Consider the following 17788-nt stretch of genomic DNA (forward strand, 5'->3'; position numbering starts at 1 on the left):
CGTCGCTACTTTCTATAGAGATATTTATGCTAAAAACATAATCATACAATATTTACATTTATATCTCCATGTTCAGTTCTGGATATTTTCGAAATATTTCGAGAGAACACAACGTGCACATCGCATGAGTCCACACTCGCGTCACATTTGTATGTTTCCGACGTCGCAACAAGAGTGCAGTATAATGCATTAACCTCACATCCCTCAACCCCTCTTGATACCGCAGAATATAAATATAAAGTAATGTTTTATCAAGAATGAATTTATTACAATAGAACAGAAGTTTAGAATTCAAATAAATTATCATTAATTGAATGTCGAATTTACGCTATTACTTGATTTTATAGTTGCCGGCGACGGGAGCCGTGTTTTTAATTCGTTTTTTTAGAAGTGGATATATTATCCTTGCATCCTACAATATATTCTGTTATATAATATGTTCTATATACAATGTATTTCTTTAAACGGTTCTTCTCAGGTCTGAGGCTGTTCCGAACTAGTCGTAGATTTAATATCAAGGTCGAATAAGCTAGTATAAATTAATATAAGTATATACTAAAAGTAGTTTAATGTGTATTTCCTTTGAGGAAAAGAGTATTTACTGTGTGTAACATGTATACATCGTACATGGAGATTTTAAAGTGCTTATGAAGCATATTAAGGCTTCTTGAATAAATCATATTTTACTTAATTGTGAGTATAGACCAGACATATATATGTTAGAGCCCATACAAACCATAAATATTAGAAGATTAACAGATTGATTTTAATATTGTGCATTCAATTGATTTTAATATTGAACATTAATTATTACCTAACCTAACATCACGTGTTAAAGAGAATTCACCGTTCGACAATTCTCATATGAATAAACAAATATAAACATGTATAATACTATCATCTCTCTCGCGTTTTGATGTATATGAAGATCGGTACCTCCGAAGAGCACATGAACTAGGGTATCGGAAGAACATGGGCTCCTCTCTTAAATAGTTCACCAGATTATTGTGGATATAAGAACGCAATTTTTTCGAAACTTTTTTGAATGCTTGAAACGTCGGACAAGCGTACTAAATTAATAAAATACAATATTGTAAGTGATACCAAATACGATGCCGACTGTCTGACGCAGTGTTATAACCTGCGGTATCACCACAACCCGCAAGCCGTGGTAATCGTGTAACAATAGGTATACGATTGTCATAATAGAAATTCTAATCCAATGTATTATTACGTGGTAATCTCTTAGATGTGAATTATAAGAAGCGTTACAATGTCTCGAATTGTAGGTAAAATAATGTATCTCATGATTTCGTTAGTGAATTGGAATCTTGGTTTTGCTTAAGCTAATGTTCCAATTAAAAAGGCTTTCTTATATTGTTTGTTTAATTTCATTTTTGTAGTTGTCTGATCTAAGATAGATTTTATTCATTCAGTTACAATTAGTTTATAATTTTAATTGAAAAAATGTGGATTTTTATTTTATATATGACATAATCATTTATATTATGAAGCAAACGGCAACGACAAAAATATTTCTCAAATTGGCACAAATTTAAAAATAATGCTCGTAGTAATAATATCAATACATTTTAACACTGAGCTACTCTTGATTACATAGCAAATGCGTTTATAGTAAACGAACCATATCTCTATCTGATTTGGCATCATCTTGCGGTTGTTAAGCCAGAACCAGTACCAATTAGTGAACATAATGGGTGCAACAAGATATGCCTCGGACAATCACATACTGGGGCAGGCATATATATACGCATTGACATAACTCCGTTACATATGTTTAAAATACAATTTGTTTTGCTTATGAACGATAGAATTTTCTACGAGGCGTAATACATCGTTTCTAAAAACAGGATCGTTTCGTATTCACGAAAAAATAAATCGGCTCGCTACTAGTAAGTTTAAAACCATCGATTACTGATACAAAATAACGATTCGTTAAAAGAAGGAATTATGCACTATAACCGCATAATACTTGTTAAATGATTAGTATCAGTATTGAATACAAATAACTGAAGAATATTTCTATCGGTGCGCGCTTTAGACTGTTATTTAGTTTTTTTTTTTTTTCTTAATGCGGATCTTACATGTATTATTCCATATATTATTAGATATATAAACATGAACGCAATAGAGCGCATTTATGTAACAATAATATTGATACTGTTGATTCAGTAATAATTAGCACGTACGTGATTAACAGCAATTATGCAGAATACATGTTTCTAGTTCGGTAGTTAGGTTATGGCTGCTTTTGCACTATTATAACACAATCGTTCACATAACTAGTATCTTTGTTGCAAACACAATCCTAAAAGTTTATTTTGATTTCTTCATACTTATAAAGAGGTTATATAAAAAATTAACAAACTACACATTTTTTTATCAAAAAACCTTTTACGAATAACAAAAGAAATGAAAAGCTCTAATACGGTGCTACCAGGAGAACATAAAATTAGAGGATAGCATTATATGGGTGGCTTAAGAAGGGCGTGTCCCTGTTCGATCCTACCCAATGGTGACACGTTTTACAAACCGTATTAGTTGTAGGGCAAGTTTTTGTAGAACCCTTTCCTGTTGCAATATCGATTCATATTATTACATTATTTCATCGAGGCCAAGTTTGCAGTAACTAGCATAATAGATTATTTAATTACTTCTAGATTTTTCATTATACAACATAATAATTTAAAAAATATCCTAAAATATTTCGTATCCGTAATAATTCAATAATTGCATTTATTAATTTATGAAACTGATTGTCGGAAAAATGTAACTACTGTTTTTCTTGTCGGGTTTTGTCGATAGAATGTACATATATTCCGAACCGCTTATATCTATAAATTGAATATAAAATGACCATTCAAAAGTGCTCGCACGAGGCTACTTGCCTAATGTATAGTTTGATTTGATTGGTCCATTTTGCAATATAGACCACTATTTTCAGGTACATTATAAAGTAGTATACATTGAGAGCAATAACGGTAGACGCCTAAAAGACGGGAGATAAAACTGTTCTTAAAATTACCAAGCATTTTGGAGCTCACCTACATACATGATTAATGCGTTTGCCATCGATATTAAAGATGAGATTTTGAATTTCAAATATCGCCGCCTTACCAGCGTCTCTTTTTAAACACAATGACAATATTACGGCGTCAAAACCTTAACGAGTCTAACCCGTAGAGCGCTTTTATGAGCCACAATGACCCGAGTGCCACTTAACGCTCAAGGGCTCGCCTTTACCCCGACCTTTATAATGAGGTTGCAATAAATCGCAATTACCCCTCGAATTTTCTTGCTTTGTCATTTTTAATTTCAATTCTATTTATTAGTTTACCACCAAAATACTCGATGTATAAAGGTCAGCGTCTTGAGTATGTTAGAGAATGAACTGAACCTATGTTTCCCTGTAATTATGCATCAAACGCAATTGAATAGTATTGAAGTTCAACGACCTCTGCGAGTGGTTACACTACTGTCCATCACTATATTGATCACTGGTCCTAAAATAAATTTTATATTGTTTTACTACAATATGTCTTTCTTGATATAATCAAACCGTGTTGTGGGCCCTGCCTTTGGATTGGCTTTCCTATTATTTCGACTGATTTTATTTGTACAAATCCGTCAGTAACTGTACTATATTTAAATATACGTGTTTTTTGTGACGCAGCGTAAAAACACCTGCGATAATTGACTTACCGTGTTGCCATTCTAAATGAATAATCCAGTAAATATTAAAGTTTGACAGTTGGTACAGCTTTTACTAAAATCCTTCCACGTTGATATCAAACCGTTGTTTTTGTTTAAATATTTAAATTTATATAAAAACATTATATATATATAAGGAACATTTTTATATAATTATATAAAAGTGATAAAATTATTAATTACAAGGAAAGACGAGGTATAGACTAGCCAATGCTTAGTGGCCATAGACTCTATTTCTTATACGATTGTTACCCGCTTCCTTCTCTAGAGAGAAATAATCTCTACCCTGTTGGCAAAACTGGCCTTAAAAATTCAAAAAACTTTATTTTTATCGACATAACAAATAGCCATGTTTCTCCTTTTAAAACTACCTTCAATTTTTTGCAAACAAAGTTTAAAAATACTAAATAATATCTTGAATATTTGATTCGAAATAAATATTTTTATTTAAACATAGTCTGAGATTTATTTTCAATCCATTCGCTTTTTGGCGAACGTTGCAACAACTATATGCAGTCTATTCCAAACAAAAGTAATAAAGATAAACACAGAAATTCTTTGCAATCTGCTAACAGCCCTGCTTTGTTGTTGCACACCAATAGCACTTATTGATTTGTTTATTATTTTATTCCATAAGATATCACGGAAGATATCATGGAAGCAGGTAGTCTGGGACTAGTCGCTATGGCATATATTACTTTTATTACAAGCTTTATGGTATAAAAAATATAACGATAACCAATTACCAGATGACAACTTGATCGATTCTGACTTTATTACAAGATTTTATTTCTCGAACATGACCAGAAAACTGTATCTATATTGTCGATTTATTTAATCAATTCCCTCAATTTAATACGTCAGGCCAAGAGCATTAAGAGGAATGTTGTGAAATTCGCTATTATTAAATAAAACATGAGCTTGTTAAGAGTCATAATTACCCGAGTTAAATATAAAGCGACGAGGGGCGTTACCCCTGTCACTGGATAGACTTCAGGTGAATTTCAATGAGATTTCACTTACCTGAGAAATCAGTTAATTAAATATAATTCCTTACTGGAGCGATTATATTTATTCTGTTTATTATTTATATAACAACAAAGGACAGTACATATCAAATGATAGTCCTTAATCATTTTAAATCGTAAAAATATAGCTAAGTAATTACATTTTCAATGTTTACGTCCTAATGATTTTCAATTTTACGAGGCAGTGTTTCGAGGTCTTGAAAATGTTTCCCTACGAAGAATGGCGGGCGGAGAGCTCAAGAGGGCTCTTTTGTAATGAGCCGCAGTGACCGTAGTTAACACTCGGCGCTAGGAGGCTCGCCGTTAGCCGGGTTTTATAATGAGCCAGTGTATAACGACCTATACGTACTTTTATAATATTAACTTTCGCTTTTAATGTTCATTTTTAACATAATTACGTGCTAATGTTTAAAATATTAACGTATTCAAAACTTCATGTTAAAATTACTACTCATTTTGTTTTCACCGTTATAATATTTTGAAACTATGTACCTACATATTAGAAAATTATACAAGCTTAATGTATGTTGTACAAAGATGAACGGTGGACAATTTTAAGTTGGAACAATGCATAAAATCTAAAAAATAATCTAAAAATGTACAAGACAACTTGCCATTTAATCAATCTTATGTATTTTTTTATATTTTATTAATAAGGACTTAATCCTAAAATTAATTGACCTTTAAACTAGCGCTCATGCCCCTTATTTATCGGTTACGCAAATATTTAACGAGACGTTCGAACTACACTGGAGTTAGAATTAATGCACACCCTTGGCTCTGCTCTGTTGGCACCCTAACCATAGGGAGCCGCAGCATCCAAGTTGCGAACTAACCCTCAGCATTTTATGTAGACCTGGTACTTTTATTGCATATTCATGCCCAATTTTAGAATTCGCAAATTTTTTTAGGGTTGTACGGGGGTTACCTATTAAAAATGTCAATAGGAGTTGGGGCTAGTAAAGTCGATGTCTGTACGATTTCTCTGTAACAAAACGCGTAGATATCGAAAAAAGGTACACCTACGGTATTGTTTTTGTTTATTAGATAAAAAATATATGTGTACCTTTGCTTTATTACATTATTTATGTTATGTTTAAAAAACAAAAAAAAAACATATAGTAAGTATGACATATAATGACCGAAAAAATAACAAAGCGATAACGGAGTCTAAAAAATATTATAAATATATTTATATAACATATCATTAACTAGGTGTAATGGTTATATATATTCTATCGTTCTATCAACTAATGCAAATAAAAATATAAGAAAATAAAAATTTCTACCTACTAAATCTGTATCTTACCCATATACCTCCTGCAATTTTCTGTTCGCCTAATGACTATGTGAATATGTAAACTCCCGCGGGAACTCGATCCCCTTCACAACAAAGCGATTTAAAATCAAGCGAACGCTATAATAGCGATCTCCCATGTTGTCCTGTTTCCTTAGTATAAAGTTTTACCCTTCTAACCCTTTGACGCCTCTGCGGTTGTTGATTTTTTTTTACGAATTGTGAAAATAAATTAACTCTTATGGTTGTTAAAAATATTTGTCTCCGTTTTTCTATTTCACTTTAAATTTATTCTTGTAGTTATTAATTGTTATTTAAATTTTATTTTTAAAACTCAAACAACAAAAAATCAAGCTTAGATGAAGAGAAATAAAAGAACAAAGAAGTTTCTAATCGCTGTACCAGGGTTTCATGACTGAGCAAGAATTAAAAAGGTTAACAGACGAATTATTTAACCAAGGGATACAAAAAGGGTCGGGCACAATAGACACCCTTAGTTCACCCTTGTTTAATAATATATACTGAAAATGGTTATGTGATTTATTTACGAGAAAAAAAAAACATTTATCAATGTGAAGAATACATTTAGTTTTTATATAAAAATAAATCATATTATTATTAAGAATAAGCTTATCTTTCCACGGAAAAAAAATTGAGTAGTAGGTAAGTAATATATCAACGTTGTTTTAAAGCATGTAAATTGTGAGAAACAAATCAAAGACTTTGGTGTAAAAAATGTTATATTATAAATATATTATGGGAAATGTCAGATTATACAAGCTTTTCAGTTTACAAATTCAGTTAAAAAAAGTTTTCTCTTAAAAAAGGGTGTCGTGTATATGTCGCACAGCAGTATTTGTTGCGCAGCGCGTGTCTGGTCTCGATTTTACGATCACTTTATTTCGCCGGCCAAAACTAATGTGCGTGTGACAACGCCTTTTTCGGTTAAATGGCGACGTCGCCGGAGATTTTCGATATTTTCCGAATTTATCGAATCTACCCCTAAGTTATTGGATATGTTTCAAGGTCTATGCTTGAAAATAGAAGACATTCCGACCTATTGAATCTTTTTACTGATTTATAAAATAAATTTTATGATATATAAAATGACTGGTTTTAATACTTTACTTTACTTTTGTATCTTGTAATGTAGAATTTACATATATTTTATAGTTTTTAAAAAGTTTGTGTTTTCTGGCATATGTATATCTAGTCCTAGGTATATAAATTAACTTAAAAAACCTTATCTCTATCTAGGTACAACATTTAAGTCAAATTGCTACAGCCGAGACAGACGAAATAAAATTTTATATAAACAAGAATTTCTCATTTAATAGTATACATATATATATCTAGTATAATAAATATATTTTTTTTACCAGAACGGATCTTCAGTTATTACTTGCGTTGCATAGAAAATAAGGCAACCGGCATTATGAACAGCTCGGGGTACGTGATGTCGTCGCATTTTAATACGATACTGGGACATTTCCCCCGTGGGCAAGCCTCTCCCCATAATTACACTGCGAATGTTAATGCGGAACTGCTTACATCTACGACTCATGCAAGCCTGGTATTTCAACTTTGCGAAAAATGGCGCCTGCCGCCTAGTAACTAGAAATTAAAAAATGTCTGACCTATATAAGTTTTCAAGAATGAAATTTCATATATAATGTGTATTGTGTAATCATTGTCCCGAATTAAAAAAAAAATAATCTACCAATAAAATCTTATACAAATGTAAATAGAATTTAATGTTCCACAGTCGATGTGAAACTAGTCCGTTAGGTAGTATTTGTAGAACTCGTTTCATTAAATATTCACATACTAGTACAATATTGTTTAAAAACTCATCAAATAAAGTTAATTCGAATGTGACAATACACATTAAGTTAAATAATTTTACTAATAATACTTGAAAAGGAAGTAGCATATGTCAGACGACCTTATTATCGAGGGTTATATCCAGATCGAACTGGATAAAGTGCCGGCGGCAATAATAACCTACGGGTAACGCAATCGAATTACCGGCGCACGCCTCAACTACCGGGTATAATCATGTTGGCATAAGTGACATCGGTCGCGCGGCCAGACGATGTTATTTTTATTTATTTTCCTTGGATAAGTCACTAAAAATCAGTAGCATATTTTAACAGCAAATTATATTTTAATGTTTATTTATGATTAAAATAATAATAATAACACGGGTTTAAATATTTATTATTTAACTAGCTATTGCCCGCGGCTTTGCTCGTGTGGAAGTTGAATATATTTACAGATTAACTTAAAATATTACGTTAATTTAAGACCTCTTTGTATACTACATTGGTGTATATTTTACCCCTTAGGGTAGGCTATACAGAAACGCTTAAATATAAATCTACTCATTTTTAATCAGTATCCCAAAAATAAAGTTTCATGTCTCTAACTTAAAAAATGACCACCTTCCATACAAAGTTTTAACCCCTTTTTCATCCCCTTAGTGGTAGAATTTCCAAAATTCCATCTTTAGTGGGTATCTACTCAATAAAACAACCCTGCTGACCAAACTTCAAGGCCTTAACTTTAACAGTTTACGCTTGGCGATGATGAATCAGTCAGGCAGGACATATTATTTTGTAAGTATAGATTTTCGTTTTTCAATGGCACTAACGATAATGTTTATGTCGTATACATTGTTGTATATTCTTGATTAATAAAATAATACATTATATTTAGCATGTCATCTCATATAGAAACATTTTGTGTAGAAATTAGAAAATGATCCATACAAATGTTTAAATTACTTGTTACGACTCCTTAAATTAATTCCAATGAATTCATCACCCGAAGAACATTTGTGGTTATCATTACTTGATATTTGATATCATTTTTAAAGCTATACTGGTATATGAAGTATTTTAATAAATTTAAAATTTGAATCATAAGCAATTAATAACCTAGAAAATTTAAATATAGTTATTTCTGGCATTTTGTTTTAAATGAACCTTAAAGTTGATAAAATATTTTTTTATAAAGCTTTTGCTTTTATTATTATAATCCGTGAAAAAACAATTTCATTGAACTAAAATAAAGCTGAGAGTTACTCTTCACCTGTATAAGATGTTCTGAGATGTTGAAATTGAAACTTAAGACTGTGCAACACACTCGCAATACCTTTTCATGGTAATTTGACCTTTCTTGTATACCTCGAAATATATCCATAACTGAATAAAGATCCCCATATTTATTTAAATGTAAATGTGATCCTGTTTTGTAACTCCGCCCTCTGTGTGCAACTGTAGACCAACAGCGACCGAGTAATTCAACCCCAGTTTTAAGTATATTTTAGATAAACTCTCAATTTGTTATGTTATCCTGGTATTATTGATAGGTCTAGTATGACAAGAATATATTTAGATGGTGTTGACTGAAGTAGCAACTTTCTTAACCTAACCCTTACCTACTTTTGATACTTATTTAACTTGAACTTACGTCGTTCGAGTAACGCTGGAAATGAAACGTATTACGTACAACAAGTGTCTTCGTAGATTACATTAGTTATTTATTAATGATGAAATATAAATAAGCAAATTATAAAAAATAGTGTTATATTTTGTTAGTTATTTTATCTAATTAAAACGCAAACCTGGTTAATAGATTGAAATTTAATTTCGTACCATTTTAGTTTGTTTCTAGATATATAAGCTATAGTCGAAGATTTGAGTGGGTGTAATTTCGAAGCAAACACTGTCTTGACAGTAATAGATACACGAAAAAGTTTTGATTTATTAAGCGACATTTATATCGTAACCTTTGTGTAAAAACTTAGGTTATGAGTAATCATCATGATTCCACACAAGTATATTAAACTAAAAATGAAACAAAAAAAAAAAACATGTCTTTCTTTAAACGTTAAAGAGATTATTTCAATTTTTTTGTTATGTGAATTGCTGAGAAATATTAATTTTGTAAAAATTTACAATCATTAGTTAAAATATCTATAGTTCGAAGATAACATTTATAAACAACATTTATATTTTCTGTAGAAATTAGTTTATTAATTTCATTGAGCGATTTATTTTAATTCAATTAAAACGCGACAGTTAAACCGATTTAATTTATTAAACTTCTGTTTATCTGCCATTAAAGTCAAAGTTTAAATTAGTTATTGGATATTAAAAATATGATTGTAATGTAATTTCAATAATGTAATTCTAGCCGTTGTGTCATAAATAAATTTATTAGTTTATAAATCTAGTTGTTAATTTTAATCGGACTAGGCTTGTGTTAACAAGGACACTTATTTCCAATGTCTTTGCTGACTGACGCCATTGTCGACGAATACAAAGGGCTTGGGCACCAGGCGCTCAGAGGCTATATAGAGATTGACCGATCGCGCAAATTGAATGTCCGTTGAACACGACGCGGACAAACTCCCCATTGTATTCCAGCTTTTCAAGATATAGCCAATATTTCAATCGGTCAGAAAATATTCTGTTGACATAATAGAAATATTAGACAGGAAAGATATCGATTACATTAAAACCGAAATGTTTTTTGTTATTATTTCCTTGTTACCTTTACTGGCAATTTTAATAATAAATTGATTTATTACTTATAATTATTAAAAAATAATTTCGACCAATAATATAGTATCATAGGTTATTTTGAAATATTATACACCATCTATCTAATATTGTATATTAATATTTTTGACAATTCCGGAGACGAGCATACTGCGCAGAATATTATAAGGCATGCGAGTGAGCGCATAAACTAGTCTTCACTTGTTTTCTTAGGTAGGAAGGTTTAACTTCTCCAAATTCTTAAATCCGGGATTCAGGGCCGTCTCTATCGGCCTTGTAGGAAATTAGTAATTTAAATCGTATTTACATTGCAGAAAAGAGCTCTTCGAACTATTTTTAATATTAGTTCTGAGACATCATGACGTAAATAATTTAAAGAAATAGGTGTATTAACGGCTGCTGTAATGTTAATACGGAAGAATACATAAATGTGTTCCATAAAAACTACTTTAAATACTATTAATAAAAAAAATAAAGACAAACTTGTATCCCCGGACCCGTGTGCCCGCCCTCATGGTAAAGACTGGTACACCAAATCTTTTTATTTTTATGTACTCGACTCGAGTGCATATTCTTAAAATATAGTATAGATTACTGTCTGTAGTATTATTTCAAAATTTAAAAACTGTTCAAAACAAAACATTTATCATAAAATTATTAAGTTATTTCATTATAAATAACGAAACGTAACATTAAAAAATGTAGTTTAATTCTTGCAGTAAAATACAACGTATGTTTATTACAATGCAATGATGGATAAAATATAAACAAAAATAACCAAACAAACATCGATGTATTGAACTCGGATTTCCCGTTTTGTATGAGTCTTAAAATCCCGTAATACGATTGCCCAGAGCACCAGGACAACATGAGTCCTTAACAAATACCAGCCTATTACTGAATAGTAAATGGGGTCTTATATGTTGAAAGCTTTGCTAGGATTGCTTGTTAGCATCGAATAACTTAAAAATACGTGAGGCGACTCGTACATTGAGAAGACTGTACAATTGGGAGTAAATAATGGCAGTCAACTTTCCATCGCAGTGGGGTAGACAATTTGACAATTATAAAAGCTATTTATTTTTCGATTGATAAGGATTACGTGACATATTCAATCCTTCCGTATTTTCTATACATTTAGATCTTATCTTATCTGTGTGTTTCTTTCGTCTTAACAATTGTTTTCTAAACGAATCTTATTCTCATACTGATCGAACTACCACAATAACTGAGATAAAAATACGAGTATTATATAAAATAAAAAATCTGTCATAAATATTCTCAACTTTTGTGGAGGCATTTATTGTTACGAATTAACATTATTCTGTTTTTCCAAACGTTTAATAAAATTGAAGTATTAATTTCAAGTATTGGTAATTCCGATTTGGCTCATTTGGTTTCTATTGATGAACAAGCATGATAGATCTATTAGAAAATACTGCGTTAGAGCAACGTAGTGAAAAGAGCTCCAAATGTTTGCCCAGCAATTGGACTTTTTAGAGATGATACTTTTATTTTCTAAACTAATGTGGTACCATCAAATTGGTATACAAATAAGTTAAATTTCAGTTTCTTGTAACTCTATAATATATTTTTGTCAACGATATTGATGTTGAATATTAATAAAAAGTTGTTTAAGTTAGGTGTCCTAAACTATAAGGATAGTTAGTTGTTGTGAGTAAATTATACGTAAATATTAAAAGTTTGTTTGTGTTTTTGTTACAGCTGGTCGGTGGCGAGTTCGACATGGAATTAAACTTCGTGATTCAAGACGCGCAAAATATACAGCACATGCTGGAACTGCTGGATCATTGCCCGCCAAGCCTGCAGGTAATATTTAATATCATGTCATATTGATGTATAGCATAGCACACAGTTCGTGAAGAAAATCATCCTAAATCTGCCATCTTGCCATTTCAAGTTTTGTTATAATTACTTTTCAATAGTAATATATATTTTAATAAAGCAATAATAATCTGGAGTTCGATCCCAAAGCATGCAATTCTGACTTTTCGAAGTTACATATGTCCGTATTGATTACTGATTTATAGCAGTTTTTAAGTTATATGACATCAAATCTGTTATTGTGACATATTTATTGAAAGATAGATAGAGAACATAGTTCGATGCACTTTGTTTTGGATTTATTAAAAACCACTTTTTTGTAATACATAGAACGAATTGTTGAGTCAGCGCACGCGGAAAATACAGCTCGGTAGCGCTTGTTCTTTTAAATTATATTAAATAGACTTATTTAATAATAACACTATTTAAGACAAAAAATCCTAATATTATTGAAACAATACATGTACCCTATGTACCCCCGGATAAATTAGATTTCGGATGGTATTTTTTTTTTAATATAAATTGGTTCAGTAGTCATCGGTTACAAACAAACAAAAAGCGTTTAATGCTATCACGATCCCTATAATACCACTAATCGAGAATACAGAAAAACAAATCTATCCCACGAAAACCGTAAAATTGTCCGGGATAACAAGCTACCTATGTGCTATTCCAGATTATATAACTTGCGCCGAATTTCATCATGATCCGCTCCAGCGTTCTTGCGTGATTGTGTAACAAGTGTGATGATGCACGTGATAGTATGATTATAGATATGTCAGCGAATACAGCTCATGGTTTTGTTTTACGTCAATCTTCCTTTTAGAATTAATATTATTATTTTTTAAATTTAGTATTAGCAGCGATAACACGCAATTGAAAGTACGCAAACAAGCAGGTTCTTTTTTTTAAATATCAACAGTATTTAAAATACTGTTTATATTTAAAAAAAAAGATAATATATATATATATATATATGTATAATACTCAGACTAATTTAAATTTTACCTCAATACAAATAAGAACTAACTGATTGATTTAATGGGTAAGGTTATGAGACTGCAGATCCTGAGGCCATGGAATCAAATCCTGTATTGGATACAAAGCAAATATAATAAATATATATAATTTACGTCATTAACGAAATAATTCGTCATGCTATGCTTGTTTTTTTGACTTTACATTTATACTATTGTATATTCGAACCGGCATCTATTTCCGTAATTATTTCACTGACATTCAAGATAAATAAACATATCTCACCGTTACGGATAGTAATACTGTATTACACATGATATTTGTTATTTAAGTTAGCTAAAGACTGTGCTCTAATAATCCGTTACGAATTCATGACTAATAGTATTTTTGTCTCGTATTTGGGAAATGTAACGTGGCGTTAATGATCTTATGTTGTCAAAAATATTAAATTTTCACTCAGGACTCTCTGTCTACCTTTTTCTATTGAGTTAATTAGGTATATATGTATGTACATTATTAAACTTTTAAATTAACATGGTTATTTTTATTACTAACAGTATTTAAAGCGGGATATTTACCATGTTTTTTATTTTTATTTGGTGGAAGTGAACAAGACATTCGTAGATAATGTCGAAATATCGAGCTCCACCAAATAAAAAAAATAAAAAACATGGTAAATATCCCGTTTTAAATAGTGTTACTATTAAACTTATTATATGAAAGTAATTGTTTTAAGTTTTGTAAAGAATTTATAGTAAAATTACTGTTATACTTTATTCAATAATTATTATATTGTCTGTGTATAAATAAGGATTACCTGTTACTTACCTTCGATGTCAGGCATAAAAACAATTTGTCGATCGTACTTCCGGTTAACTATCCCCTCTGTAGCAGTCCCCTATCCGACGGTTATTCATACTACTAGTTCTAACCCCATGGTTTAACAAAACTCTTCTATTTTTATGTAAGCCTGGTACGTTTACACCATAGGGGTAGAAATCCCTTTGTTGTATGAAAGTCGAAAATTTCGCCACTTTAGTCACCCCCTGTTGTTATGGTAACCATTGGCATTGTGGGGGTGACATTGAGAAAACGAAATAGTAAAACTATTTAGTTTAATAAATAAATGATTTATGACGACACAATTAAAATCTGAATAGCTGTTAAAAATAGAATTTGATTAGTAGCTTATAATATTGAGTATTTATCCACTTAATTGTTTTTCTAAAGTCTCTGTTAATTTAATTTTGTTAAACATACTGTATTGCTTGGTAAGTATTTGCATTATAAATTAATTATTATTAATATTTCTAAGGATGTATTTTTATTATTTTTTGCTATCAACTCGCATGGTTATCCTTTACAAACGCTCCGCCCCCTATTTTTTTCCTCTTCACACATATGAATGTACGAAGAAGACAGGGAGATGAATGCATCGTGACTTTTTTTACTGGAGGCGCGCCGTCAATTTGTTTTCTTTTTAAGCCCACTGAGTATATTTTACTGCCTGGGGACCTATGTCGCCCTAGTATCAAAGTGGAGCAAGTTAACCCTTTACATTTTTCGCTTTCGTAGTTTTTATTACGTGGAGGATTATTACGGATATAAAAAAAATGCGTCCGGAAGTCCTTTTACATTCAACTCATATTCTCTGTATACAATAATTCCATTAAGTTTGTTCTCTGTTATTTATCTATCATCTTAAAAACGCTGTTCTGGTATCAGACCCTTTCGAACGCCTTCTAAATTATGGATCCCTGGTAGCACAGGGCAAGTTGTTGAAGGGTTAAAGACTCATTCAATGAAAAAATGTGTGAGTTAATTTTGTTTGTTAGTTTGGCAATTTTGTAAATAAATAAATAATTTTGTCGAAATAAAGAAAGAAGAAAGAAAATATATTCCATAAATTTATTTATATTTGATTGAAAAATAGAAATGAACAAAATTGCCCAATCTCCTCTATTTACAATTTTATAAAAAATGACAACGCAAAAGTTTTTTATTATACGATTCTGTGGTTTAATAATAATACTTGGGTAATGGGTTAACTAAAAACGACGACAAAATTATCTTTATAATATTTTTCTTCATTTTTCTACGCATTTTGAACAATGGCTGCTTGCAAAATATCAAATATTAGCAATGTAAGGGTTTTCTTTAATATGGGAAGTAGCGTGATAGACGACGCTGACGTGACAAGAATGCGCTGAGTCACCTTATCACGCTCCGTGATGGATGCGAAGAGAAAAAAAATGCTAGTGTTTAAGGGCGAATGTAACAATGTTGCTTTTTGTTAAAAGGCTGCCGTTAAGAAATAAAATGGAATTACTTACGTTATTTCAATACATATGTGAGTATTTATTAACCGTGGTCCAGGCAAGTAGTGTGCAAAAGGCAAATAAACAACATTTGACATCAGATTGACATGATATCATTGGTTAAAAAGATCTTGAATCTATATAATTATATCCTTCACGAATTTGCGCATAAGTGGTGTTTAGAACGTCGGCGAAGCTGTTATCGGAACTTTGGAAGTATAATTAATGTGGATATTATATATACGTAAAATATAAGTAAGCTATAAGCAAACTGCATAGAATGCGTAAATCTAAGATTTGTTTATCTTTATTATTTCTTCAAATAGAATAGGCCATAAGAAGTCTGCGTGGGATCGTAAGTGCTTCAATATGAACGTTTTTTTTTCAGTGTTAATACGTTCGAAGCATTAATATAGAATTGGTTTCATTGATAATGACATTATTTCAAGCACATTGTGTTACCTTCTTGTATTGCCTAAATTTCTTTGTGCATTTTGATACGTTTGATTGTAAATATGCGCATCTATTAAGGGTATGAATCGCTTAGCAAAGCACGCTTAACAATAGGTATTTGAATATGAAACAACAAAGTAACTTTAAATATGTTAAATTGTCCAAACACAAATATAAGATCTGAAAGTAGTATAGTGGCCATAATATATTTTAAAATATTTTTTTTATTCTACTACACAAAGCATATTCATAAACTATAATTTACGTCATGAATAAGATTATCGAAAGTCAAGGTTAGGGCGGGCAACAAGGGCGAAATGTATCGGGTCACCCCTAGACTGAGTTTAATAGTCCCAAACGGCCCATCATCACCTTGAGATCAACGTTATCAGTTACCTCGTTATGAATTTATCTGGATGTTACAGTGATGAAACACCATCTTTAAAGATCATTAATAATTTTCATTAAAATTAACGTCTACTGATATAATTGAAATTAAATTTAATACAAGAAATAGCTAATAAAATGTGCGCTCATAGATATTAGAGATTGTAACTATTTATATAATAAGTCTTAAAATGTCGATCATTAATAGATCATGATTCAATTATGGACATCCAGAATAACAACAAATAACAAATCCAGAATTCCACAAAGACTAATTACTCTAAAGGAAGACTACTCAACAAAGGCAAATACTAAAATAAAGCTGAAATTGTTATGGTAGAGTTCAATGTAAATTCAATAATATAATCATTGTGATACTGTCTGACAGTAAAAACATGTAGGCTCATTAAAATAACATCAATCAAATTATTAATAAGATACCAGAAACGCACTGCTGTCCGTGTCTGTCTGTGGAGAAACTATATATATTTTATACAATGTATATTTCAGTAAATGCTATGGTTCATACTTATTATATTTATTTATACATGTTCTAAAAAAAGGCATAATCTCGTTTGGCTTAGAATTACATCTGAAACGTGTAGGTTTGCTTTCGATGTTTCAGCTAACGCAGATGTAGACGAGAACTTTCTAAAGTTTGATCGTATCTAACCCTTAAACTTCTAGAACTGATAATTACAATATCATTTTGACACTCGAGGGACGATGCATTATACACAACAGCTAAGTAATTGTTATTACGTCTAAAGGACTTTAATGCCACAGATAGTTTCAAGTTATGTTATGACTTTACTTTATATAAAATTAGAACGCTTGTCATAAATAGTTAGATCACACTGCTTGCTTTTTTATGCTTAGTGTAGTCGCAATACTGTTGTACGAGTACACTTTTATGACAGGTCTGTCTTCTCGTAATCATCCTTTCTTCTTTTTGTTTTTATCAACTTATTAACTGTATTTGCGTACACCAGGCGAACATAATAAACCAGCAACAAAATCCGAGACTTCGTCGAGCCAAATTTCCGCCGTAATGAGCAAGAATATGTAAGCCGTCTTTGTTAAAATCTAGAGTATAAAGTTTACAATGCTAAGTAAAAAGTTCGGCGCCACGGTTCATTATATGTAACAGTACATTATATGTTAGCACGACGACGGCACATT

At 31.0% G+C, this 17788-nt stretch overlaps 1 protein-coding gene across 15 annotated transcripts in view; it reads left to right on the top strand.

The window, feature by feature from the left end:
* Nucleotides 1-17788, top strand: part of Rg (rugose) — a 419297-nt gene that overhangs the window by 164544 nt on the left and 236965 nt on the right. For all 15 annotated transcript variants that reach the window (XM_064218536.1, XM_064218533.1, XM_064218535.1 and 12 more), the window contains exon 2: nt 12351-12455. In XM_064218536.1, coding sequence (XP_064074606.1) covers nt 12351-12455 — 105 coding nt within the window. The remainder of the gene's footprint in view (nt 1-12350; nt 12456-17788) is intronic.

The sequence above is a fragment of the Vanessa tameamea genome, chromosome 22 (assembly GCF_037043105.1).
Source record: "Vanessa tameamea isolate UH-Manoa-2023 chromosome 22, ilVanTame1 primary haplotype, whole genome shotgun sequence".
Classification (NCBI taxonomy): Eukaryota; Metazoa; Arthropoda; class Insecta; order Lepidoptera; family Nymphalidae; genus Vanessa; species Vanessa tameamea.